The sequence below is a fragment of the Macrotis lagotis genome, chromosome 1 (assembly GCF_037893015.1).
Source record: "Macrotis lagotis isolate mMagLag1 chromosome 1, bilby.v1.9.chrom.fasta, whole genome shotgun sequence".
Lineage (NCBI taxonomy): Eukaryota > Metazoa > Chordata > Mammalia > Peramelemorphia > Peramelidae > Macrotis > Macrotis lagotis.
This window is the reverse complement of record NC_133658.1, coordinates 855,206,467-855,233,504: the sequence shown is the minus strand read 5'-3', so window position 1 is coordinate 855,233,504 and position 27,038 is coordinate 855,206,467. Positions and strand designations below refer to the sequence as shown.

Below are 27,038 nucleotides of genomic sequence, written 5' to 3'. Positions count from 1 at the left end.
TCATCCCCCAGCCTTTTCCACACCCCAGGACTGGGGGAGAGGGTCTACAAAGGGGTGTTAAGGGGGGAGAGGATGGAGTTGGGGATCCCAGGCCCAGCTATGTGACCCAGTTACCCTAAGGAAAGGAGGAGAAGAAGGCTTGAAGGGGGCAGGGAGACTGATGAGAGGCATGCAATCTCATAAAGCCCTGTGAGAATGGGGTGAGAGGGGAGTTCCTGAACCCACATTCCAGCCCAAGAAAAGGAATTCCTCTCTCCCCCATCCCCCTCAGTCCCCCACCTGTCCCTGCCAGGCTGGCTATGAGGGGTGGCAGAAAGGACTGGGCCCCCCACCTCCAGGCTCAGGGAGGCCTTCCCTGTTCTCAGTCAAAGGGGGAGGGGCATTGGTCTTTGGACAATAGATCCAAGGGACGGGAAGGGAAGGTTTTCAGCCAAGGAGAGGGGAAACACCCCATTGCTGTAGAGAAAGCCAGGGGAGTTTCCAGCCCTTCCCCACTGAAACAACAGCAACCCCTCCCCCAGCCAAGCAGACCAACAGGTTTTAAGGTAAATATTGATGGGGGGGGGGGGGTAGAAGAGCTAGAAGAGCCCAGGAACAAGAGGGTAACCTTTCTGCCCAAGGACCCCTCAGGCTAAGGAGAACAGAGTACAATCATTGTCCTAATTGAGTCTCCTCTGATTTAGTCATTCAAATTATAAAAATAAAGTAAGACTTCCTTCTTGGTAGCACCCGTTTGACTTTTCAAAGGCCAGCTGGGAAGACAGGTATCTTCCCAGCACTACTTACAGAAGGGGAAACTGAGGTCTACAGAAAAGAAGAGACCTGCCCAAGATCACACAGCATTAGCCTAATTTCCAGGCTTTCAAGATATCCCCAATAAGAGGCCCAGGTTCTTTCCTCTATCCCTCTTTCCTTGCTCTCCAAAAGTCAAGTGGTGTCACAATCAAGATAAAGGCTGAGTACTGGCATCCAGCAGACTCAAGTCTTCCCCAGATACATACTTGATCATAGAGGAAAGAGACAAAAATCTCTGGGGTGAGAGGACCTGGATTTGCGTTCCAGCCTCCTCTCCTCAATGCAGGTGGGCAAACTTAGGTGAGTCCTAGCCCCCCATCAGATTTCTGTTCTTAAATGGTCATATACACCAGTCACAGAATCCTGGCTGGATCCTTTGTAAATGGAGAAAGCAGAGTATTCAGAGATATTGTAAAGGTAGAAAAGAGACTTGTGAACATAGGGGAAGGAGGTGATGACAACGAGTTGAGTCTGACACAAGCTATGGAGGTTGGTGGGCCATGAACAGTAGTAAGAGGGATAATACCATAATGAACTCCTGATTCCAGAGGTAGCCAAGGGGCATGATGGAAAGATTTTCCAAAGACCAATGACCCTTCTTCTCTGATGGAAAGAGGTCTTGGAGTCAGGAAGACCTTAGTTCAAATTCAGCCTCAGAGTAATCCAGAAAAAACTCTATTTGCCTCAGTTTCCTCAATTGTAAAATGGGAACAATAACCACACTTACCTCCCAGGGTCATTGTGAGGATCAAATAAGATAACATTTGTAAATTGTTCAGCAACAATTAGAAATGCTTATTACTGCCCACCTACTCTGCAATTCAATATTGTTTAAAGAATTTTTAAATTTATTTGTTTAGCATTTTATTTTTTCCCCAGTTACATGTTAAAAACCATTTCTTAAGGTTCGTTTTTAAAATTTTGAGTATCAGGGACAGCTAGGTGGAACAGTAGATTGAGCACTGACCCAGGAGTCAGGAGGTCCTGAGTTGAAATCTGGTCTTATACACTTGATAATAACTAGTTGTGTGATCTTGGACAAGTCATTAAACTTCACTGTGCCACCAAATTAAATAAATGGATGGATGAATGAATAACTTTGAATTCCAAATTCTCTCCCTTTCTCCCCTCCCCACCCCAGCCCATTGGAAAGCAAGAAATTTGATATAGGTTATAAATGTGTAGTCATGCAAAACATTTCCTTAATAGTCCCATTGTGAAAGAAAATACAGTTGGCTGCACCCCCAAAGAAAAGAAACCTGAAGAAAAATCAAAAAAGTTAAAAAAAAAAAAAAGAGTATGCTTTTCTCTAGGAATGAATAGCATTCTTCATCAGGTAAGTCCTTCAGAGTTGTCTTGGATCACTGTATCACAGAGAAAAGTTAAGACATTCCCAGCTGATCATCCTACAATTCTATAATCTTTACAACTATGCCTGGAGAACTGGCAGAAGTTAAGGGACCTATTTAGGGTCACTGAGGTCAGTTTGTGAAAGAGATGGTCCTTGAGCCCAGGTTTTTCTTACCCAGTCATTGCCCACTTCCCTAACCAAATGGAGTCACAGTTCCAGATTTGATCCCACAAAAGAGAAGAGTCAGACTGAACCAGCAGTTCTCAAATGTTTTTGGTCTCCAGACCCTTTTTCACTCTTAAAATTAGTGAGGATCCTCTCCTCACAAATTTGCTTACATGGATTATATCTATCAATCAATATCTTTCATATTATGAAATAAAACATCTTGGATCCTTTTGAAGATAGTTTTGACCTTACAGGCCCATGAAAAGAATGGTCCCCCAACCATACTTTGAGAACCACCAGACTAGATAAACTGTAGGCATCTAAGTCAACACGTCCAAAACAAAACATGATCTCCTCCCTTCATGTCTGACTTCTTCCCTCTTCTAGTTAATGGCCTATTATCTTCCAGTCACTCAGACTCACGGTTTGGGTCTAAATCAATTCCTTCTCTCCTCGACATTAGCACTTCATCAAATCTTTTACTACATTTACAAGATCTCTCCAATACACTCCCTTCTCTCTAATCTCCAACCCTAATTCTGACCCCCCATCACATCCCCTGGATTACAATAGTCTTCTAAATGATCCCCTGCCTCAATTCTCTCCCCATTCCAATTAATCCTCTACTCAGCTAACAATCAATTTTCTAATCTGAAGGATAGATCTGATCATGCCACCTGCCTGCCCTCCCGTGTTTAATTAGCCCTCCTTGTTGCCTCCGAGATCAAACAGAAAACTGTCTAGCTGGCATTATTTAAAGCTCTTCAGAACCTGGCTCCTTCCTTCACTCCCACTTTAGGCCTTTCTCTGATCTAGCTATGCTGATCTATTTGCCACACCTCAAGCAATCTAATCTCTGGGCCCTGGTGCTGGGTTGGGATCCATGCTTCCTCACCTCTCCCCTGGCTTCCTTGGTGTTCTTCAATACTCAACAGAAATCCCTGGACCTTAGCCAACCCCCAGTTGCTAGTGCCCTTCCCTTTTATATTTTTGTTTTTCTGTCATTTTCAGTCAGGTCTGATTCTCTATGACCCATTTGGGGTTTTCTTGGCAAAGATACCAGTTTGCTATTTTCTTCTCAAGCTCATTTTATGATGAAGAAACTGAGACAAACAGGGGTTAAGTGATTTGCTCAGTGTTTCACAGGTATTAAGTTTCTGAGGCCAGATTTGAACTAAGGAAGAGTTCTTGACTTGAGGCCCTACCTACATTCTATCCACAGAACCACCTACATGCCCATCTGCTACTTCCCTTTACTCTGTATATATATCTTGTATGCATCTAGTTGATATCTCTCCTATCCAAATGCAAGCTTCTTGAGGGCAAGGAATATCTGCCTTTCTTAGAATCCCCAGCACCTAGCTTACTGACTCACAGTAAATACTGATAATGCTGACAGATTGTTTTGATTGATGATTTCTAGGGTTCCTTCCAGCTCTAAATCCCGAGATTCTCTATGTCTTAAATCTACAGCCAAACCTAACTTCCCAGTTAAAAGGTCAATCCTAATCCCATGATCTATCCTTCAGGTACATGAAAATGAGGAAGAGGCTGCAATTCAGCCTAGCACTCTGGCACATTAATCAATGCTTACCAACTGGACCAAGGGTCAGAAAAAACTGTCTGTTTGGACAAAGAGGCCTTATTAGGAAGACCCTTCCTCCCCACCCCATTCTCTACCAGAGGCCTATCTGGTTCAGGAAGGTTAAGGCCTTTTCCTTATCTCAGGAGTCAGATAAGGAAAGGAAGGAATCTTCAAGGATCCTAGAGGGAAGGGAGATGGGGAATGAATAGACAAGACTAAACAGGCAGCAGTTTTCCCCACCAAAGTCCCAAAGCCCAAGCCGATTCCCCCACCCCAAACCTTATTTGAACTAGAATTCTGGTTCATTCTCAGCCTAGTATCCACTGTATCCCCAATCTCAGACAAGTGCCTTCTTCCTCTCTGGGTTTCACCCAGTGAGTAGGATGACTAGAAGATGGACCTGAAGACTTACTGTGGTAAGAATGCTAAATTTGGAGTCAGAAAAGGAATCACAGGATGGGGGTGGGGGAGAGAGTGGGTTAATCAGAGGAGGCATAGAGGGAACAGGGAGAGAGCCAGAGCAAGCAGGAAGCAGACATGGTTGTTTCCCAGTCAAGGTCCAAGGCCAAAGCAGAACAAGGACCTGAGCCCCCACGTCCACTCTTTACCACATGTCTGACCTTGGCCAAGTCACTTCATCAGAAATCGCTATATATACCATCACTCAAAAGAGATGACAAGACTACAGGGACAGAATGAGAAATACATTGTCAATGTGTTGATTTGTTTATTTGTACTTTTACACTAGTACAAGATAGATTCTGGGAGCGTAGGGCAGGGTAGAAGGTGGAAGTGTGTAAGATGTCACTGGGAAGTGACTTTTTTTAAAGATTATAGTCTTTATAGTTTTTTATGCTATAGATATGAGCTATTAAGGTGTCCCTTACCATCCCATCTCCTATGGGGGGGGGATGGGATGAAAAGACTTGACACATTTTTTTTCCTATCCAAAGGAGCCAGTACATGTTAGAGAGGCTTTACACCTGTGTGATCTTTGAGATGTACTAGGGATATTAGCTAACCTAAAACAGGCTCCACTGAAGAGAAAGCCCAGGGGCGGCACAAGGAGTCTCTTCCTTTGGAGCCTGCCAGCACCTGACCAAAAATACACAATGATTCCTACAATGCTCCCCACCCCATCTCCTCCTTAGGGACAGAATTCCCATCCTGCTCAGAGCACCCCTAACTTCTCCAAGTAAGAGCTGGACTTTGACTTTCTCCCCAAAGCCCTGGCACAGCCTCCCTGTCCCCACCCCCAACACAGGACACACAGACACAAACACACACAGACACATACACAGATGGAGGGAGGAGCTGCCACAGTCATTCCCTTCCCTCCAGTCCCCACCCAGACCTGCCCAAATGCAAATTCTTAGGCTACAGTTTGAGCAGTGTTTCCATGGAGCTGAGAACAAACATAAGGAGATCCCATCCCGTCTCTCCCCCACAGAGACACCTGCCTAGGCCCCACACACTGCTACTTCCACCCCCAGGTTCTTTCCCAGAGGAGGCTCAACCCTTTCCACCTTTTACTTTTGGCCCAGCTGGCCAAGGAGGAGGGAGTAGAGCCGGTCCAGAAGTCCTGGGAAATCTTCCAGGTTAAAACTAGACTGACCTCTCCACACTTTTCAATTTTAAATGCCATCAAGTCCAACTCTCTCATTTTACCAATAAGGAAACTGAGTTAAATGACTTGCCCAGGATTGTATAGCTATAAATTTCTGCAGTGGGATATGACTCCAAAACATAGGATTTATTACTGTAAGAAATTTTATATAGTGTTAGCCCAACCCTTTCCCCTCTCTACCAATAGGGAGACTTGAGATTCAGAGATTCCATTCAAATTAATACATTCATTAAGCTCTCATTAAGTAAAAAAGCACCTATTTGAAAGAGATCATTGGGTCAGCTAGGTAGTGTAGTGGATAAAGCACCAGCCCTGGAGTCAGGAGTACCTGGGTTCAAATCTGGTCTCAGACACTTGATAATTACCTAGCTGTGTGGCCTTGGGCAAGCCACTTAACCCCATCTGCCTTGCAAAATCCTAAAGAAAAAAAAAAAAGAGAGAGAGAGAGAGAGAGATTATTGAAGGTAGGATGGTAGGAAGAGAGCATGAACTCTAAAGTCAGGAGACCTGGATTCCAATTCTGCCTTTTTCACTAGCTTCAGGATTGAGATCAAGCCATTCAACCTCTCAACATATAAAATGTTTAAAAAGACAAGGTAACAGTTCTTTAAACCTACAGAAAGGAGTTATGTTAGAGGCACTCTCCCTGCCCAAGGAGAATTTACAATCAATCAAGACACTGTGGAGCATCTCTTCTTCCAGAAACTCTCCCCCACCCTATCCTCCACTACCAAACTCCAACTGTGGCCATTGCTCACCACTAGGCTCTTGACCCTCTTCTCTCCATCTACCATCTCTCAAGATGAACTAGTCCTTAGCCAATAAAGTATCACATCTCTGGTTATGGATACATATAGATAGCTCCCAAAACTAAAACCACACCTCTAAGAACCTCTGGGATATCTATCTTCTTATGTATGTGCTCCCATGGCCTCCATATCAGATCTACCAAAGCTAAAACTCTTCATTTCCCCCAAACCTGCTTTTGACTTTGATATTTCTGTCAATGATACTACCATCTTCCAAGAGGCCTGGAGTTACCTCAACTCCTCCTCTTCCTCACCCATCACCTAGATATAAGATCAAAGAATTAGAGCTGAAAAGGACGTAAGAGGCCATCTAGTTTAACCCCATCATTTTTCAGATATGGAAATTGAGGCAGGGAGAGGTTATATGTCCTGCTAAAGGTCACACAAGTGGCAGAGACCAGATTCAAACCTAGATGATTTGCCTAGAAATCCATCATTTTTCCTCACCATATCACACAAGCTCTTTTTACCATTAATTTGTCTTCTATAACATCTCTCTTTTCCAATCCCATGGTCCAATACCAAGTTCAAATTCCTGTCATCTCTTTTCTGGACAATTACAATAACTCCAACAGCTCTAAATCTTGTTCCTGAAGAAGGATGACCAAAGGTGCTGGAAATCTAGAGTTAGAAGTCAAGAAAATTTAGAGTTGGAAGAAACTTTAAAGGTCATATGGTCCATCTCTAAGAAGTCACATCCAAAACTTTCCTTTTGGCACAGAAACATATGTGACTTTAGGTATTGTATGCCCTTCATTGTCTTCTAACAGGTCTCCCAGTGACAAGTCTCTCCCTTTCCATCATACACACAATCAAGTGATCCTTAAATATCAGTTCAGATTCAACATTCCCTTATTATAAAAACAAACTCAAAACCCAATCTTGACTCCCAATTGCCTGAATGAATCAAGTCCAAATTCCTCAACCCAATCTCATCATCAGTTGAGCCCATCTAATCTCCTCTAAAAACATCCTCAGCTCCAACCACGTAATTCCTTGTCATCCCTTTCCCCCATCATACTGGGCTCTTTCCCACTTTTGTTCAAGCTTCTCCTGTCCCCTAGAATACCCTCCCCTGGTTTTCCCAAAGGATAATGGGACTTCAAAGTCAACAGATGAGGAAATTGATGTTTTGAGTAAGAAAAAACTGCCAGGGGTAAGACTGGTGGTGAGCATTAGAACCAGCATTCCAAAATAGATCATCCTACTCCAAATCCATGTTTGCATTGTATCATGTGTGCTGCTTTATGACAAATGAAGGCCCATATTTCCTTCAGTGCCCACTTCAAGACTCATGTCCTCTATAAAGTCTTCCCTATCAACCTTTCTGAATTCTTTTTCACACATGTCTAGAGCTTAGATAATAAAGTGCCACTTTTTCATATCACTTTAATATGTCTAGAAGTGGGATGTCCCCAACCATATCTGTCTTGTCTCTCCAACTGTCAGTAATCTGAAGATAAAGATTATGTTTTCTTCTCGGATTCCCTCCAGCCACACCCACAGGGAAAACAAAAAAGTTCATCAGCAGTAAGGATCTCTAAGCACTTATCCCATCCAGGTCAGCAGCGTTATAAACACAAAGGGATGACAGTCATTCCTCTATCCCATATTCTCCTTTCCCTGCCTGGCTCTAGAAAGAGAGGAAAAGAGAAGAATAGGGAATTGACTTGATTTCTTAATTGGGTGAGGAGTATACAATAGGGATGATGGGCAAAAGTGAACAGAATTCCAGGATCCTCTTACCCAGGGTTTCCCTGGGTGAAGTGTTGGGTAGGAAGGCATTCAGTCCTACTCGGGGACATATCCCTCAGAAAAAAGTTACCTTAGAAGTCATCTAATCCAGTGTTCTCATTTTACAGAAGCCAAAACTGAGGCTCAGAAAGGAAAAGGGACTTGTCCAGGGTCACAATTTGATACCTGATCTCTAGGAGGTACCCATTCTCTCTCTCCATGGAAAACACAGAAATCCACATTCCCTGTACCCCAAGTGGAATAAATGATCTTGGGTCAGTTTCTTTCCAGCTGTAGGCCTCAGTTTCTGTATCTGTAAGCAAAGGTGGTTGGGATGTGATAGTCTCCAAGAGCCCTCCAAGTTTGGAGCATCTATGAATTTAGATCACGTATAAATCCAAATGAGCAGGGGAAATGGGCAACTGCTTCCCCCTGCCCCCTCACCCATGATCCGCCCCATAGAGTTCTTTGCCCAGGAAATAGCCTAGAGATTTCCACCTGACCAGACAGCTCCCTTGTGGGAGGGCAGGGGGAGGCTGCACCTCCTCCCACTACCTATCTCTCTGATGTCCTCTCCCACACACATATCCATCCCAGTTCATGTTACAGTTCTCTCAGCACTCAGGGAACGAGAGGGGGAAGCCAGGAATCCTGTTGCCCAGCCTCAGGGGACCCTCCCCCACCCCAGGGTTGAAATACAACCTTTCAGGCAGATCCCAGCATAGACTGGGGCCCAGGCTGTTCCAGCTGGGTGACTGAATTGAAAAGGGGGGGGTAGCTGAGGGAGGGGCCTGGTCCCATGGCCGTGGGGGGAGGGCGCCCCAGAGAACCAGTCAGATGGCGGATGGGAGCCAGTCTGAGTCCCCTTCTGTCACCAGCTCCCCTCCTTCTGTGGCCCCTGCCTCCCTCCCTCCGGGGTCCGCGGGGTGGGAGAACAGAACACGCGTGGCGTCACACAGCGTGGGGCTGTCCTGTGTCCGTCCAGCTGCTGCGGGGCCGTCGGGCTCCGCACACAGTAGGGGTTGCTATGCGCTGCAAGGAGTCCTCCGCCTCATGCGGCCCACGAGTGGCCGCGGCCATGTGTGGAGCGCCCGCGGGTGTGCGGAGCGCGGCGGCTTGGGTGGCCCGAGGCCACGGCGCCAGCCCGGGCTGGGTGATGGCCATGTGCGCTCGGCCCCGGCGGCCCCGGCGGCCCGTGCTACTATGTATCCCCGGGCGGACTCGCGGCGGCGGGGGGGACTTCCCTGCCCAGGCGCGTTCATACGTGTCCCTCGCATGTGCTCGCGTGTAGGTGTGAGGGGGCGCGTGTGACCCGCGGGAGGGGCCCCCGCCCCCTCCCCTCCGCGCCCCCGCCCCCGCCTACCTGTTCCCTGCCGCCCCCGGCGGCGCCCGAAATGCCAGAAGCTGCGGGTCCGGCTGCTGGGGGGCTTCCTCTTGTGGTGGGAGTTCCCCATGGCGCGCGGGGTCCCGGGGGGCGGGGGCGGGGGCGGGGTGGGAGTGGGCGGGGGAGGGGGCGCGCGCTACATGGCGCGGGGCTGGCGCGCGCTCCGGCAGCTCCGGCCGCCGCCGTCCCCGCAGCCAATGGGCACGCCCGGCGGGGGCGGGGCGGGGGCGGGGCCTCGGCGGGGCGGGGCCTCGGCCGGCGGGGCGGGGCGCTCCCCTCCTCCCGGGGCTCGGCAAGCCTGGAGGCTCCTGGGAAGAGGCGGCGGCGGCTCCCCGCGGAGGGGGGGGCTGCGGCCCGGGGCCTCCCCGGTCAGGTATCCTCGGAAAAGGCCGAGGGCGGCTGGGGGGCGCAGTGGACAGAGCACCGGCCCTGGGTTCAAAGCCAGCCTCAGACACTTCATAATGACCTTGGGCAAGCCGCTTAACTCCATTGCCTTGCACAGAAGGAAAAAAAAAGGAAAAGACCATGACATCATGACATGAGGGGAGGTGACGTCATGGCAAGCTCGTGGATTTGAGTGAGGGGCCATCCGGGTCCAGTGGCCAGAATCAGGACGATGGCCCTGGACAGGAGACATGGAGTTGAAGTGGCTCCGTGTCAAGTATTCGAACTCCTGAGCTCCTGACTCCGAGACCAGTGCTCCCCCCTGCACCCCCACCCCAGCGCTCCTTGCCAGCATTCCTGTTGGGATGCCCCCACTTCCGGGGGAATCTCCTTGGATGGATGTGGTGACCATGGTGGTTAATGAAGAAGGCATTATACAGAAATGGGAGCTGACACTAGTCTTATTTTTACTATCTAGATGACCTTGACCAAGTCATTTCCTCTCGACAAACTTCAGTTTCCCCGAGGAGCCCAGTTAAGTGATCTCTAAGTCCTCTCTTACCAGTTCCAACATTCTCTGATTCTATGATCAGTGAGCAAATATGACTCTGGTTTATAGAGAGAAATATTGAGACCTGGAAAGACACAGTAGTATCATGTCTAAAGTCACAGGAGTTTTAAGAAGAACTAAGATTCAATTGAATTCTTTTTCTCTACTGGGAATTTCTCAGTTAGGATTTAAAAGTTTTTAAGAAGCATTTTGATGGGCTTTTTTTTTTTGCAAGGCAATGGGGTTAAGTGACTTGCCCAAGATCACACAACTAGATAATCATCAGGTGTCTAAGGTCAAATTTGAACTCAGGTCCTCCTGACCTGAATGCTCTATCTGCTGTGCCAAACTGCCCCTGAACTTTTTCTTCCCCAAGACTAGCATTCTTTCCATGTAGTATGTTGATTTGACTGACTCCAAGGAAAAAACTCTCACAGACTCCCTCCAGGCTTAGCCATCTTCAAAATGTCTCTAAGAACCACCAATAGATCTGGAGTCAGAAATCTAGATTCTAATAATTACTACTCGTGTAACTTTGGGCAAGTTCCTTCCCTGATATGAGCCTCAATTTCCCCTTTGTAAAATGGCAGATGAGCTAAATGATCTCTTAAGATTCTTTCCACTTCTAAAGCCAATTCTAAATCAATAACAGCTGTAGAAAGGAATGCTGCCTCAATTTCTGTTTGTGAACAGAGAGCTAGGAAATGAAGTAAAGAAGAGGAAAGTGTCAACAGAGGGTAAAGGTACTCAGATCAATCTATCTCAAGAAAAGAAATCTGGTCTAAGGTGCTTGGAGATTCCTTTGCAAAAAGTCAAGGGTTGTTTGGTAAAGGGTGCTACCAGGTCAGACTGAGGATCTGGAAAACACTAAAATGCCAGAAAAAGGAGGATCACACCACTGCCTAAAGACCTGTTACTCCATTAGAGTATAAGCTGCTGGAGGGCAGGGATGATCTTCTACCTCATCTGCATCCCTGGCAAACCAAACAGCTCCTGGAAGACAGAGAGTACTTATTAAATGCTTACCAACTGACTCTGGATTTATTGGGCTCTACTTGAAGCAAACCTACTACATGAAAACTCCAATGACACAGAGATTTTTTTCCTCCCCAATTTCAATCTTCAGCCCCTCTCTTTTACTGCCTCAGTGTGTATCAGGGTGGGCTGGAAGAAATTCCCAGAATAGAAAAACTTCACAGTGAACAGAAACAGTGAGTGTCTTGATCCCTTCCCCCTCATCACCAGAAGTCTGGGTACAAAGGAGGCCCTCAGTACAAATTCATTGATTGACAAAACAGCTCATTTTTCAATTCTTCCATCTACAGAAATAAAACTACCACAAGTCATTACAGCATTCAGAGCTGACCGGAAGGAACCTCAGAGCTCACTTTGCCCAACCTCCTCCCCACCCCCACCCCCAATTTGCAGATAAGGAAGCTGAAATCTTGCCCAAGGTCACCGAAGGAACTGGGTAGGGGACTTCATGACTCCTACTTCCAAATTCAGCACTCTCGTTGTACTGAATTGAAATGTAGATTGGCAGAGACTGGGTGACTAGGGATACCATGGAAGAGCTACTGGAAATTCAGGTAGGTTTGGATTAGTTGACCTCTGAGGTTGGGATTCAAAAACTTTTCAGGAACGCATCTGTGCTATAAAGTGGGGTCTCTCTATTTGTTCAGAGTGAGACAATTTGCCCAGGGATAAACTAGAATTCTCAATTCTTCTATCATCAGAGTGCTTGCCTCCCCTGTTCCAGGCCAGCATCCACCAACACCAAGATATCATGTGGGTAACTGCAGCATTTCCCACCTCCACACCCCACCCCCATGGGGTAGAAGGCTCTTTCACATGAGGTTTATTCAGCATGTGACCAGAGCAGCTGAGATGGCTTTGGACTTGGATGGGGGGCCCTCTAGGGAGGCTCTCTCTCCCTAGATCTAGTCCAGGTAATCACAAAAAGTCTGCTACTGACAGCCCCAGATAATAGGTACAGGTAAACTATCCAAAAAGGTACAGGTTTGGCCATTGGTTACCATCATACCAAGTCCAGGGGAGAGGGAAGAGTTGGGAACCCAAGGAAGCAGATTCCAATCTTCATTTACTAGCCAAATTCAGCTCCAAGCCCACCACCATCCCTTAGCCCAATCAGGAGTGCAACCCCAGTCTCTGGCTCTAACTTTACTCCTTCCTAACTACAGGATCTTCTCAGGAAGAGATAATGATTGAATTAGTTTCTTTTAGTGTGAGGTCTTCCACTATTTGTAAGCTCCTTGAGGATTGTAGCTGTTTTGCTTCTTACTTTTATTTGTATCTTAGAACAGTGTCTGGCATATAAGTGCTTCATAAATGTTGGTTGTATTGATGAGATTTTTTATATAAAAAAAAGAAGCTAGAAATGCCCAGTTTGGCACTTGCCACTCACAACCCTCCAACCAGGCTTCTACCCCACACACCAGAGAAGTGACTGTTCTCTCCTCTCCATCTCCTCACCTTCTACTGTCCCCATATTAGAGCAGGTCTCCAGTACCCCCTACTCACATTCTGCAGCTGTTTCCTCCTACTACCAACCATAATTGCCTTCTCCCTCATGTCCCAGAACCCTTCCTTTCCCCAAATCCCAGAGTTTCATCTTCTAATCCCCAATATTCTAGAGTAGTAACTTACAGAATGATCGAACTAGAAGAAAACTTGAGGAAACATCTGGTCCAACCCCTTAATTTTCAAAGAGGAAAACTAAGGCACAGAGAAGTTGTAAACTGGCCCCAAAGCCACATAACTAATTATATATCAGAACCGAAAAAGAACATGGACCTGTGTGATCCCAAGAGCTCTTTCCATTACACCTCATCTCTCCCCATGTGAGCAATAATCACCCCTTTCTCATTTTCCAGACCTTTGTCTTCATTTTAACACTTCATTTCAGGGCAACAACTACTCACCAAGATCTCCACAGCTGAACTAACCACCCTGCCCCCCCCCCATGATCACCACAAACAAACAGCACACACTCAAAAACACACACAGATCTGGCTCAGAATTCTTTCCAGCTGTTTTGGGGAACCATCTCATCCTATATTGATCTTATAGCATTTGATACTCTTCTGATGCCCTCTTCAAGCTGTAATATATATTCGGTTCAAGTGTATCTATAAGACCCCCCCCCAGTCCCCAAGGACATTGAAGGTTCCCTGAGGGCAAAGGGTAAACCTTGTCTTCTCCTAATGCCAAAGGGTCTGACACACAGCAAGAACATAACAAATGTGTGAATGGGCATGGTACAGGGCTTCAAAAGTCATGGATCCATGGCTCTGCCACAGAGCAAACAAACACATTTCTCTTTATTCCTTATATAGTGTCCTCCCTATTCTCCTTCCCCAATGTTCAAGACTAAGAGAAATTATAATACTATAGTATGCCAAAGAATACAAAGGTTGGAAGCAGTATGGTACAATGCAGAAAGTACTGACTCTAGAATCCAAAGTCCTGGTTTCAAATCCTATCTTGAATAAAACCTTGAATATGTCACTTAGACTCACAGCCTCAGTTTCCTCATTTGTCAAATGAGGGAATTGAATTAGAGGACCTCTGAGATCCCTTCCACCTCTAGATCTATGTATCCATGAATTTTTGTTTTCTTCAAATTACTTTCAATTAGACAGGAAGTGGGAATAGTTCCCCATTTTACAAAGAAGGAAATTGAGGCTTCAGGGAATTTAGTGACTTTGAGCACAGCCACTCAGCTAACAAGGGACAGAACTTCAACAAAAACCCATGCTTCTCTACTCCAAGTCAAAAGTTCTTCCCTTTCCATTCCTCCCAGTTCCTCTGCCCTCTAATTTTGAAGTCTATCATCTCTCATTCCAGTGGAATCCCAGAGAGTTCACGGAACTGGACCCTTGAACTCAAGAGGCTGAGCTGACAATATCTTCAATCAGGAGTTAAAGAGAATAGGGGGTTTAGGGGGGAAAAGGTCTTTGGCCTCCTTCCATCACAGGATGGAAGAGAGGGAACCCACTAGAATAATCTCAGCTGGGAGTCCCCTAGCCAAGGATTCTCCACTACTAAAGGAAACACTCCCTCTCTGTAGAGTTAGGCTCCTCCCTTCCCCTCAAACATGAATTTCACCTGCTCTCAAGAAGTGACTCTCAGACTCCTCCTATATGACTGTAGTCCTGCTTTTAAGGCCAACCACCTCCATCCCATGCACAACTGGAACTCATTACAAGGTATAGCTCTCCAGGCAACTAGGTGGTGCAGTAGATAGATCAATGACCCTGGAGTCAGGAGGACCTGAGTTCAAATACTACCTTAGTCACTAGACACTAGACATGTACTAGCTGTGTGACCCTGGGCAAGTCACTTAATCCTGATTGCCTCACAAACAAATAAAAAAGGTGACTCTCTTTCTTTGCCTCTGTCATACCCATAGACCAGGTGTGTCTCTTATCAAGTTAGGAGACTCCCTCAGGATGCCAACTATACAGACAGTAGTACCCTTATAGGATAAATGACCTTACAGTATTTAGAATTAGAAGGGACATTTGAAAATGAAAAACATCATTATAGTTTAGAAAAATGACTCTCAGAGTCATACAGGTAATAAACATATAGCTAGGATGAAAGTCCATGTCTACTAACCACAGGTCCTAACATGGAATTTCTTCAGTATTTTACTGTGGGAAAAGTATAATCACAATCATTATCCCAGGATATAAAAACAAGCAGAGCAAGCCTCAGACCCAATCCACAAAAATAAATGAATAGATGAATAAATGGAATTACAGATTGGGAAACTGAGGCCCAAAGGGCAGAGACTTGCCAAAGGTCACCCAACTAGAAATAGCAGAACTAGGACTTGAAACCTTATCCCCTGACCCTAAGGCTAGGGTTCTTTACACTAAACCATGCTCATGTTTAAGAATGGTAATGAATCTTAATTCTGGGTGTGCCAGATAGCCAGGAGATTTCTATCTCAGAAATAGATTATTATACTAAAGTCTAAATAGTTGTGATTGTTCAGATGGTATAGTGGGAAAATTAGTAGTCCTGGAGTCAAATCTTGCACATTAGCTGAGTGACCCTGGGTAGGTTCCTTACCTACAACATTCAATTCAATAAACCTTTAGTAAACATCTACCACCGTCTGTCATGCACATTGGAGTTGACCTACTACGTGCTAAACCCTGAGGATACAAAATTAAGGGGGGGGGGGATAATCTAAGATGGGAGATAAGATGAAAACAACTAAGTAAAAACAAGATCTGAGCAGGATAAATTGGAAATAAACTTGGTGGGAGTTTCTGGGACTTAGGTATGAGGAAAGACTTCCTGAAGGTTTCCTATCTCTTACATTTCTACATGTTCCTTTCCATTTTTGTTTTTTTTGGTTTATTTGTTTTCACTTCTTTTTATTCCAATTGCTTCACTAGGAGCACCATAGTATAGTGGATAGAAAACCAGAAGGACCTGGGTTCAAATTGTGTTCTATGACACATGTTGTCTGGGTGACCCGGAGCAAGTCACCTAACCTCAGTGCTCTCTCCTCAATTCTCTAGGACTTTAAATTGCAAAAAGCATTTATTGGCATTAATAAAAGGAGCTCCCTATATTAATGAAATCATGGGTCTAGTCCCTATGTTTGTCCTGGCAAAAAAAAAATCAGTCCTATAGCTGGAAGGAATCTGCCAGGGTGGGAAGCCCCTCCAAGGCCTCCCTGGCAGGAGGGCAATAGCATGATGAAAACCTCTTAGTATCTTCATCAAGAAGTAATTAGGGTGGCTAGGTGGGGCAGTGGATAGAGTACCAGCCCTGGAGTCAGGAGTACTGAGTTCTAATCCTATCTCAGACACTTAATAATTACTTAGTTGTGTGACCTTGGGTAAGTCACTAATCCCATTGCCTTAAATAAATAAAAAAAATTTAAAATATACAACAAAGTAGGTAGAGGTCATGCCTCATTTATAGATAAAGGAAAGTGAGCCCCAGTGAGATAAGCAATGGCTTTCCCAAGGTCACACTATTATCCCCTAGTGGAACATCGTCTTAAAATTTCTATGGCATTTAAAAGTTTCTGGCAGCTAGGTGGCATAGTGGATAAAGCACTGACCCTGGAGTCAGGAGTACCTGGGTTCAAATCCAGTCTCAGACACTTAATAATTACCTAGCCGTGTGGCCTTGGGCAAGCTACTTAACCCCTGTTTGCCTAGCAAAAACCTAAAAAAAAAAAGTTTCCCCAAAACAGTATTCAAATATCATTTACTTTGATTCTCACAACTGTCCTAAGAAATGGGTGGGATCAGATATTTAGTGAACAATAGAGGTCCTTCCCTCACTCAGTTCCCTCCCGATTCTAGTCCATCCTGTCAAATTGATCTTCCTGAAGCACAAATTTGACCAAGTCACTCCATCCCTATTCAATAACCTGCAGTGGTTTCCTATCACCTCCAATATCAAATATGAAATTCTCTTTTTGGCATTTAAAGCCCCTCATAATCTGGCCCCCTTGTCCCTTCTTATACCTTACTTTCCATCACATCCCCTACAACCCAGCTGCACTGGTCCCCTTGCTGTTCCTAGCATAACACTCCATTTCTCAACTCCAGGTCTTTTCCTTGGTTGTCCCCAATCCCAGAAGTCTCTCCTTTATCATCTCCTTGGATTCCTTTAAATCTCAGCTAGAATAATACTTCCAAAACCTGTTAATGGTAGTGCCTCCCCCAACCAATTATCTCCAATATAGCTTTTCTAAAATCTCTTATTTGCTGGATGGTACAATGGATAGAGCAAGGACCTGAGTTCAAATCACAACTCAGATTCTAACTGTGTGACCCTGGACAAGTCACTTAATCCTGTTTGCCTCTGTTTCCTCATCTGTAAAATGAACTGGAGAAGGAAATGACAAACTACTCCAGTATCTTTGCCAAGAAAATCCTAAATGGGGTCATGAATATTGGGACAGGACTGAACAATATCTTGTTGGTACATAGTAGTTTGTATGCTATCTCCCTCCCTCAGATTGTGGGCCCCTTGAGAGTTTTTGGCTTTTTTTTTTTTTTGGTATTCCCAGAGCTTAGAACAGTGTGAAGAACCTAGTAGCATTTAATGAATTTTTATTTGACCCGACCTAGACAAAGCCCAGTGATTTTTACAGATGAAATAAGTTAGATAAAGAGAAGTAAAGAAAACAAGTCATGACTAGATAATTCAGGATTATCTCAAATACTTTCCACATTTCTACATACCACCTAAAAACATTATCACCCTCATTTTCCAGAAAAATAAATTGAGGTTAAGGTGAAGTGCCCCAAAACAATACAAGTACCAGTGGTAAGATCTGAATTGAGGTCTTCTAGACTTTCAGAGGTCAGCACTGTACCCAATATTTCTCTCTTAGTCTTTTTTTTTTTTGCAAGGCAATGGGGGTTAAGTGGCTTCCCAAGGCCACACAGCTAGGTAATTATTAAGTGTCTGAGGCCGAATTTGAACTCAGGTACTCCTGACTCCAGGGCCAGTGCTCCATACACTGCGCCACCTAGCTGCTCCTTCTCTTAGTCTTTTGCCTCTAAGCCCCTGAATATTGTGACATCCCACTCAGGATCAGAAAATCTTAACACCTTCCCAGAACTGTCTAAGAAGACTGTGACCATATGGGACCTTGGATAAATTGTTTCCCCTCCATCAAATGAAGTAGTTGGGCTCAATGATCTCTAAGATCATCTGTGATTGCCCAAAATTCTAAGTGCCCTAGGCTGAGGAGGGAAGGGGGAGAGAGATGTCAAGAATTCCAAGTTTGGGTCCTATTTACCTTGGATACAAGGTCACTCTCATTTTCTAAACCTCAGTTTTCTCAGCTGTAAGATGAGGGTGTTGAATAATATGGCCTCTAAGGACAAATTTTATGTTCTTTGGGTCTCATCATCATATGGAGAAGGTAAGAATTAGAAGGTTTAAAGTTAAATTCTTGACTCTTACTGTGACTTTTCCCTTTCTGGGACTCACTTTCCTCAACTGTAAAATGAGGGGATTAAATCTGATGATCTCTAATGTCTTCCATCTTGAAAATTTTATAGATCAATCACTCTATTGCCCTTGAAACCAAGAAGACCTGGGATCAAGTCCTAGACCTGACACATACAGATTATGGGACCTAGACCAAGTCACTCAACTTCTCCATACTTGAGGCAACTCTTTAAAGACTCTAAATTGCAGAGAAATGCTAGCTGGCATTATTAGTGTATCTTTCATTACTTTGGAGTTCTCTTGAATCTAAACCAATGAAATCAGGGTTCTAGCTCCTAATCCTCTATGATTCTATGACTCATAGGTCAGGTTGGAATGTGACCCTCCTCCCCCTCCATCCTCTACACAAACCCTGCCCCTCCATCCCTCTCAGCTTAGTCTCCCCCAAAAGAATTAACCCTCCCTCTTTCCCTAGGGCTCACCCCTCCCCTCTTCGCTGGGCATTGCCAAAAGGGATTAAAGCAATCAGATCAATTTCTTGGTTTCTTTTCAGAAAGAGAAGAGGAGGAGACGTTGGGGCTGGTCAAGAGTGAAGGAAACAATTCAAATAATGAGAGGTTGGAGGGAAAGGGGGTGACTCTCCTTCCCATCCCCGCCCAGGCACTACTAAAGCCTTTGGGGCAGACAAGCTCACACGTGGATGAGAGCCCTTACCTAACCTACTAGCTGGAAGCGATACTCCCTAAATACTGCAGGCCCAGGGGGTGCAGGTGGCCAAACAACTCATTCTGGCCTGGACTGAGGTCCTAATGGAATGAACTGGCCTATCACCCAGCCTCAGGGCTGCTTTGCCCAGATTTGTCCATTCCAGGAATATCTCCAGACCAGAAGAGTCCATCATATACCCTAAGTGACCTTGGACAAGTCCTTTATCCCAGACAGCTTTGTAAAAACAGGAATTAGATGAGAGAATCTCTAAGGTCCTTTGAGCTTGAAATGCTCTAGTAATACCATTCTACCCAAAGACTTGCCATTCTGGGTGGTCAGTTTACATAGTCACAATCCATCCTGCTGTGATTTCTACTGCATTTGCTTTTGCATGGATAGGTGACAACAAATAGGTGGACACTGAGGAGATGAGACCCTGCATAGGAGGGAGCAGGGGGAGAGAAGGAAGGTGTATACTCTTCAGTATATTTTGAGACCAATCTCTCTTCCAGCTCTTGTCCCTCACTGCTCTAGCTGAGTGTCTTCAGGCAGGCTAAGGCAGAACCAAGGCAATGATCCAAAAAGACTACAGTCAGGCCGGATACAATCACACAAGAAGCTTTTTCTCTCCTCTCCCTGCCCTCCTCTTCCTGCCCCCCCAAACCTCTTCCTTCTAATTCTCTCCTCCCTCTTTTCCTCCCAGGGCTGATTAAAGGACACTCCAGTGGGTAAACATAGCACCCACCATTTCCTGAAACATGGGCAGGCAGCTGCTGTGGGCAGGGTAGTGGTTAGATGCTGCAGGACCGGGAGCCCCGGGGGCCTAAAAAGGTTTCCACCTTCTTCCGGATTGGGAAGAAAAGCTGAAAGACCCCCCTCCTTTTTCCTCCAGGTCTGGAGGGGGAACAGTAGGAGGGGGCGAAGGAGCTGAGGGGATGGGTTTAACTCAGGTGATAACTGGGAGAAGTGGGGTAAGGATCTAATGGCCTGGCTAGGGAAGTCAACAGGCAGAGCCATGAGAGACCAGGGCATGGTGTAAAGACACTTCAGCTGTGTGTGACTTTGAGCGAGTCACTGGCAACACAACAACAACAGGGGTAGTCCTTGAATCCCCCGTCTCCCAGGGCTGTTAGGAGGAAACCACTGGTTAACCTTAAAGCTCTACAGAAATTGGAGCTGCTATGATTATCTCAGGAGCCAAGAGAAGCCTGCCAAAAACAATTCACAAAGCCAGGTTCCCTACCTAATCTCCGTCCCCCACAAAGCAGCATACCTTCCTAGCCCGGCTGTGCTTCCCTGAGGAAATGCTCATGCTCTCTCTGTGCTTTCCTTACCCCAACTCAATATCTTTCAGTGAATTGTCACTGAAATGAGGAAGGGGCGACACCTCATCTGGGACACTAATCACTTTATCTAATTTGTGGGAATGGGGGTGAGACAAGGACAAAGCTGCAAAGGGAAAAACAGAAAAACAAAACAAAAGAGGTCTTTTTGAACTCCCTCCTCCCCATCATTCAAAACAAGAGGCACCCTGGACAGGGCCAAGTCAGGAAGCTGAGGAGACAGGTGGTCAGCAGCCCCTCTTCAGAGAAGCCACTCGGAATCCATGCCAAACTTGCTTGCCAATGTCTTACTGTCCTAGTTCAGGCAGGGCAGGGCAAAGCAGAACAGAGTCTGACAAGCTTCTCTACCCTGAGACTGCCCGGGGAGCTGGGCCCCAGGCTCCTATGACCCCCTGACTCAGCAAAGTGCCTACAGCTGCGGTTGACCCAGCAAAACCCCCTTAGCCTGCCGACTGCGCCTCAGGGGCGCAAAGCCGAGGATCTGGTCCCTTGAACCCAGGGGGAGTTCCCCTTCACCAGCCCTTTCCCCCCCTAAAGCCAGACTCCACAGCCTGAGTAAACCCGGAGATCCCCTGGCCAAAAGTGGGGGGTGGGGTCGGAGTGGGGGAACCGCCCCCCTTTGCTGAGGCAGTGCCCCGGAAGTCCCGAGAGGGGCTCCTTGGCTCTGCCCCACCTTTCCTACCAACCATTCTGAGTCCACCCCCCCCAGGTCACCCGTGCCGCTCCCTGGGCAATGCCCGACGGCTCAGGAAGCGGGGCGCCTCCTCCCGCCTCCTCTCCCCCTCCCCCCGGCGGCGGCCCGGCGCAGCCCAGCCCTGCCCAGCTCAGGTGAGCGGAGCGCCAGCCGGCCTTACCTCTGCCCTTGCCTCTGCCCTTCTTGGCCTTTTCCTCGGCCTTCTTGCCCTTGGAGGGGGGCTCGGCGCCCTCCCCGGCCGGCGGCCCCTTCTTCTTTCTCCGCTTGCCCCGCAGCCAGCTGAAGGCGCGGCGCAGGCCGCCCCGGGACTTCTTCTTGCGGGGTCCGCCAGCCTGGCCCTGGCCCTGGCCCTGGCCCTGGCCCTGGCCGCTCGGCTCCTCGGCCGCAGGTGTGGCGGAGGCAGCCCGGGCCGCCATGGGCCGCGTGCGGGGCAGCCGGGCGGGCGGCCGGGCAGCCTCAGGCCCCCCGGGGCGGCGCGGCGGCCATGCGGGGCAGGACGCCCGGGTCCCCCTCCCTGGGCTGCCGGCGCCGCCGCCCCGCGAAGGGACTGCGAGGAGCCCAGCAAAAGTTTGAGCGGCTCCTGGGGCCGAGCGCAGCGGAGCGGGCTGGGCTGGGCTGGGCTGGGCTGGGCTGGGCTCGGCTGGGCTGGGCTCGGCTGGGGCGGGGAGAAGCTCGGAGGGGAGGGAGAGGCGGGCCGGGAGGGGGGGCCCGGGGTGGGGGCCGGGAGGGAGCGCTCGCTCCCCACCCGCCCCCGGCTCCCCGCACCCGCCCGCCCGGCCCGGCGCGGTCCGCTCCTGCACCCCGCCCCGCCGGACCCCCCGAGGGAAGCGCGGCGCTCCGGGCCGCTCCGGGCCGCGGCCTCAGGCGGGGCGGGATGGAGGGGAGGGAAGCCAGGTAAGTGGCACTCTCACGCTAATCGCCTCCTGGAAAGGCGGCGGGTGCCCAGTCCCGAGCTCGGTTCTAGGGGCCGCCCCCTGGAGCCCCCGAAAGAAGCGCAGGGAAGGGGGAGGAAGGAGGTTGGTGTCCTACCGGGAAAGAAAACCTCCAACTGTGCCAGGGTAGAGCAAGTAAGATTCGATGCCAGGGGCTGGGGAGCAGCGGGATCCGCGGTTCTCTTGGGGAAGAGAAGAGGCATATTGGGGGGGGGTCTTTCTGGAATGGGGCGGGTGCGGGGAATCAGGTTCCCTCCGAGGAAGGACGCTGGGGACTTCAGCAGATCCACTGAAAGAGCGGACAATGTTCCAGGCTCCCCTACAGGAAACTGGGATGGGGAGCACTCGGGATTTTCGGGGTCGATCCTAAAATAAACTGAGGACCTCTGCGGGGGAGACCTCAACTCTAAGATTCTGTCCCCGAGCGGGCAGCTAGGTGGTGCGGTGGTTAGAGCACTGGCCTTGCAGTCAGGACAACTCCAAGTTCGAATCCAGCCTCAGACGCTTGAGTCTTCTTAGTTACCTGAATTTGGGCATCCGGGACCGTCTCCAATCGTCCTGACCCCTATCTGGGCACTGGACCCAGATGGCTCCGGAGGAGAAAGTGAGGCTGGTGATTTAGCCCAGCCCCCTCACCCAAATCCTATTCGTGCGCTTCTCGTGGCATCCCCTCCCCTGATGTCACGGAGGGGGAAGAACAAACATCATCATACTCACTGGAGGGGGAAGAGGCAAACCACCCCTGTAGCCTGGCCAAGAAAACCCCATGGACTCAGGGGATCACAATAAATCTGACCCAACGGAGGGTGAGAAAAACGAATTTGTCAGAATCTCCCTGGTAGTTTAGGCACGGATGAGACAGATTACGGCATCCCACAGAGACCCTCAGTAGGAAAGACACTCGGAAGGCTACACATCCGTATTAGTCACAGTGTGAAGGTTGAAAGGGATCTTTGGTTCCCTTCTATTCCCTTTTCTTATCTTCCTCCCCTCTTTCTATCCACCCTGCTCACACACACATGCACATATACCCGCAACCCAACCACCATTCTTATTTGTTCCTAGGAGAGGGATCTTGCCCCGGAGGATGGGTCTCAGGATTCCTGTAATTCTTCCCCTAATTAATGGATAAATTTCTAAACCTCAGTTTCTTTGGTTGGATTGTGAGGCCTCAGGGCACTAGGCCACGTGGCCCCTACAACAGGTTAACCACCACTGTTAGCCTAGTTAATTATTGCCTACAAAGTGCTTTGAGATCCTTCTAGGAAGAAGGTGCAAAAAATGGCTTGGGAGAAGCAAAGGACAAAGTTGCCTTTCTAGAACCCAAAACATCAGCTGACAATTTGAGGCATGTGACTTACTTTGCTTCCTTTTCCAAGACTGGGGAAGGGGACAGGACATGTAAACCCCTCTACCTTCTGCCTCTTGATCTGCCTCTTCAGGAGGACAACTCTACCTTCTTGAGCTAAGTGCATGATAGCAATTGGTATGGTCCAGGCAAATGAGCCTTAGATTGAAAGTCAGATGCCTGGGTTCCCATTCTACTTCTACTTTTGCCTGGTTTTATGACCTTGGGTAAGTCCAGTATTTATTTATGATAGTAAAGATGAGAGGCAGTCTGTCATCATTTTTTAAATAATAGTATTTAATTTTTTCTAATTTCCTATAAAGATAATTTTGATAAATTTTCAAGTCCCAACTCAAATACTTACTGGATATTTGACCTTAGGTAAGTCATTTAACTTCTGAATACAGTAGATAAATTGCTATGAGCAGATCCGCACTGGCAGATAAATAATGCCCTATACAAAATTATTTACTTTGATTCAGTTTCCTATCCTATGAAACCACAAGTCCTTTCCTGTCATTAGCAGCAGCAGCAGCATATCAAAAATGGATTTAGTGAGACTTAGTTTACTGAGAACTATGTAGAAATAAAGAGAGGTACATCACAGAATGAAAAGGAAGCTGAAGGTCCACCCAATCCACCCCATTCCTGAAAGACAGCTCTGGCTAAGGAATTCCACAAGTGATCATCTAGCCTCTTTGGAGACCTTCATTAAAGGGCCTCTCATCTCAACATCAACCATTCCACTTTTGGATAACTCTTCTCTTGTTCCCAACATCAAGGCCCATTTGAAATTTATGCTCAATCATTGTCCATATCAGTAGGCTGACCAATAGACAAGGAAGTCTTAGGTTATGGCTATGGATAAAACAAAGACTCATACCAAATGGTGTTCAGTCTGTCTGTTACATCCCCCTTCTGATTCTGCAGACAGTGACTGTGCCCAGCAAGGTGGCAGGTGGTACTAAGAATCAGTTTGTCAGCATCTCTAAACATTTATTTAGCTATTGGTACTCTAGATGGGAGTTCTTGTCCAATGATCAGTGAACTGAGACTCTACCAGGGGAAATGAACCATGTCAGAAAAGGAAGTGGGCAGGTCATGTTTGGAGATTAAGGGATGACAGATGGACTGGCAGAATACTACACTAATAAAATTCCAAGAGGAAGACAGTCACCGAGTATACAGAATGGATGGATCCATTACTGGAAGGTTTATGGCAGAACACAGAAAACAGGGTTGCATGGATGAGAGGTCATGGCTCAATTTCACTCTTCACAGTTGGGGGGAAGGACCTCCATTAATGCTCCAGGTCAATCTAAGATCAATGAAGTATGTCGCAATAACAAACTTGAATTGCTATTGTGCTTTCCTCACAGTTCATAGGCAGGGATTATTAGCCCCAAAACCAAGACCTAAAGAAAGGAAGTGACTTGCCCTGGGGCTAATCCCAGGGTTTTTTAGCCTCCTTTCAAAGTTCTTTCTTCTGCACCACACCCCTCCCTGCATAGTCTGCTTGATCCCCTTTCCCAATCTTTTGGCCACAAAAGGCTCTGGCAAGTCAAGGGTGGGGAGGACACCTGCCTGATCCCCTCTAACTTACCCTGCCTCCTCCAATGAGTGATGATGTTATCATACAGCTACTAGTCTTTGTGAAGCACTTGCTTTGGTGTAAATCAGATTAATATCTATCATTCCCTGGGTCCCCTTTTTTCACTGATACTTTTTCTTTAATGTCACTGACATTTAGAAATGATCCCACATGGAAATCTACTGCTGTGACAAATAAACACAGTCACACAAACCAGATCCATAAGTTGGTCATGTTTGGAAATATATACCTAATTCTGCACCTGTTGCCCAACCACTTCTCTTCCTAGAAGAAGCTGGAGGCGTATTTCACCCTCAAATTCTAGAGTTTTGATTGACCACTTTAATCATAATTTAAAATTTTTCTTTCAAAAAATAAATGTTCTTGGTCTCTTGCTTTTATGTCATTTGTATTTCCCAGTCTATCCTGTCCTTCCTTCCCTCCTAGAGAATAATCTTTTATAACAAAGAATTTAAAAGTTTGATGGGGAAGTAGAGGATAGAGAACAGCTCATCAAAACTAACCAAGTCTGAAAAAGTCTGAAAATGTATATAGCATTCCATACCCATAATCCTTCACTTCTACAAAGGAGAGTCTGGGAAATGACTTAAGAGTTCTTTAAGGCCAAGGAATTATAAATTCAATTTCATTTTTTTTTGCATAAAACTGTCCCTTCTATTTACATTATTGTTTTGCCTGCTATTTTTCTGGTTCTACTTACTTCCTTTTGCTTCTGTTCATATAAGTCTTCCTGAACATCTCTATCTTTGTGACATTCATCATATCTTACTGCACAGAAACATTCCAGATTAGCCATTCTCAGATTAGTGGGCATTTAAGGCCTCAATATTTTGATGTCCTTTACATTGTTATAGATTTTGGATAAATTGTTCTAGGTGGAAATATTCTTAGCCTCATTGCACATATGGGGTTACTAAGACCTGTATTTATTCAGTGTGAGATACAGTTACTCAGCCTGACTCCAGTAAGGTCAAATGAAAGGGTTTTGGATTGACTTAGTGTTTATTCCTTTTAGACTTAAATGTGTATGTCTTTGGCATCTTTCTTTCCTTTCTCCCTGTTCCTTCCTTCCATAGAAAATAAGATCCTTGAGGGGAGGGATTATTGATGGACCTTGTTGTCCCAGAAAATAGCAAAGAGTCCCTAGCACATGACAATAAAGACTAGATCTGTACCTTCCTTGGTGTATGAAATTCCTAGGTGAGGAAACTACCCTTTACTTAAGCAAGTGGTGTCTTTTCTGTAATTTACAGGATTAGAGAGTTTCCTTGAACACTGAATGGTTCAGTAATTTGCCCAAGGTTACAAAACTAGTATGTTAGGGGTCATATTTGAACCCTGGTCTTCCTGGCTTGCAGATAAGTTCTCTAGCCAGGTTGCCTCTGTTTAATAAATGTTAGAATAGATCACCTGTTATTTTCCTTGTATAGGGTATCCATAAGGCATTCCTCACCACAGTTTCAGGAAACCTGTTGTCTGAGACACAGCTGGGTTTCCTTCCCCATTTCCCATTGGGGGACTCCATGAGGGCGGGGCCATATTTCTTCATCCCATCAGGAGCCCTCTGAAGGGAAGGCTCTTTCCCAGAAAATTAGGGTAGAGGAGTTCCCTGGGAGTATGCCCTTCTCCCCTCCCTCATACTCTTCCCTCCTCAGGACAAGGTTGTATGTCTTCCCCTCAGACCCAGAGGGATAGGTTTCTGGGGGGGTTCACTCCTGTAAGGCTCAACTGACCTTGCCTGTCCCCTCTACTTAAGAGCTAGGAGAGGCTAGTTCTCAGCCTTGGCAGGCAAAGAGTCCTAGATGGATTGAATAGGCTGTGGGCGCCTGGCTCCAGCCTCCCGGGATTAATGATTACTGAGATCCATTTCAGTGCCACTGGAGAAGGGAAGGACACCAGTGCAAGATCAGGAACTCCCTTCCCTTTCTTCCTCCCTCCAGTGGAGCCCAAAGTCCAATCTGGAGTTTAGACAGCTAACTGACTTGCCTGGAGAGAAAAAATCAACAGATACCAGAGGTTCAGCCTCTTGAACCTCATCCTTTTTTGTTCCCT

The 27,038-nt window shown here is 46.8% G+C and overlaps 1 protein-coding gene across 2 annotated transcripts in view; it reads right to left on the bottom strand.

The window, feature by feature from the left end:
* Positions 1-21,536, bottom strand: part of NHSL3 (NHS like 3) — a 41,883-nt gene extending 20,347 nt beyond the window's left edge. Inside the window, exon 1 of one of the 2 annotated variants that reach the window (XM_074217737.1) lies at positions 21,255-21,536. In XM_074217737.1, coding sequence (XP_074073838.1) covers positions 21,255-21,510 — 256 coding nt within the window. In that variant the 5' untranslated portion in view covers positions 21,511-21,536. Of the gene's footprint in view, positions 1-9,432; positions 9,547-21,254 lie in introns of those variants that run through there. The other variant, XM_074217738.1, reaches the window with a different exon arrangement.
* Between the last annotated feature and the right edge of the window lie 5,502 nt (positions 21,537-27,038).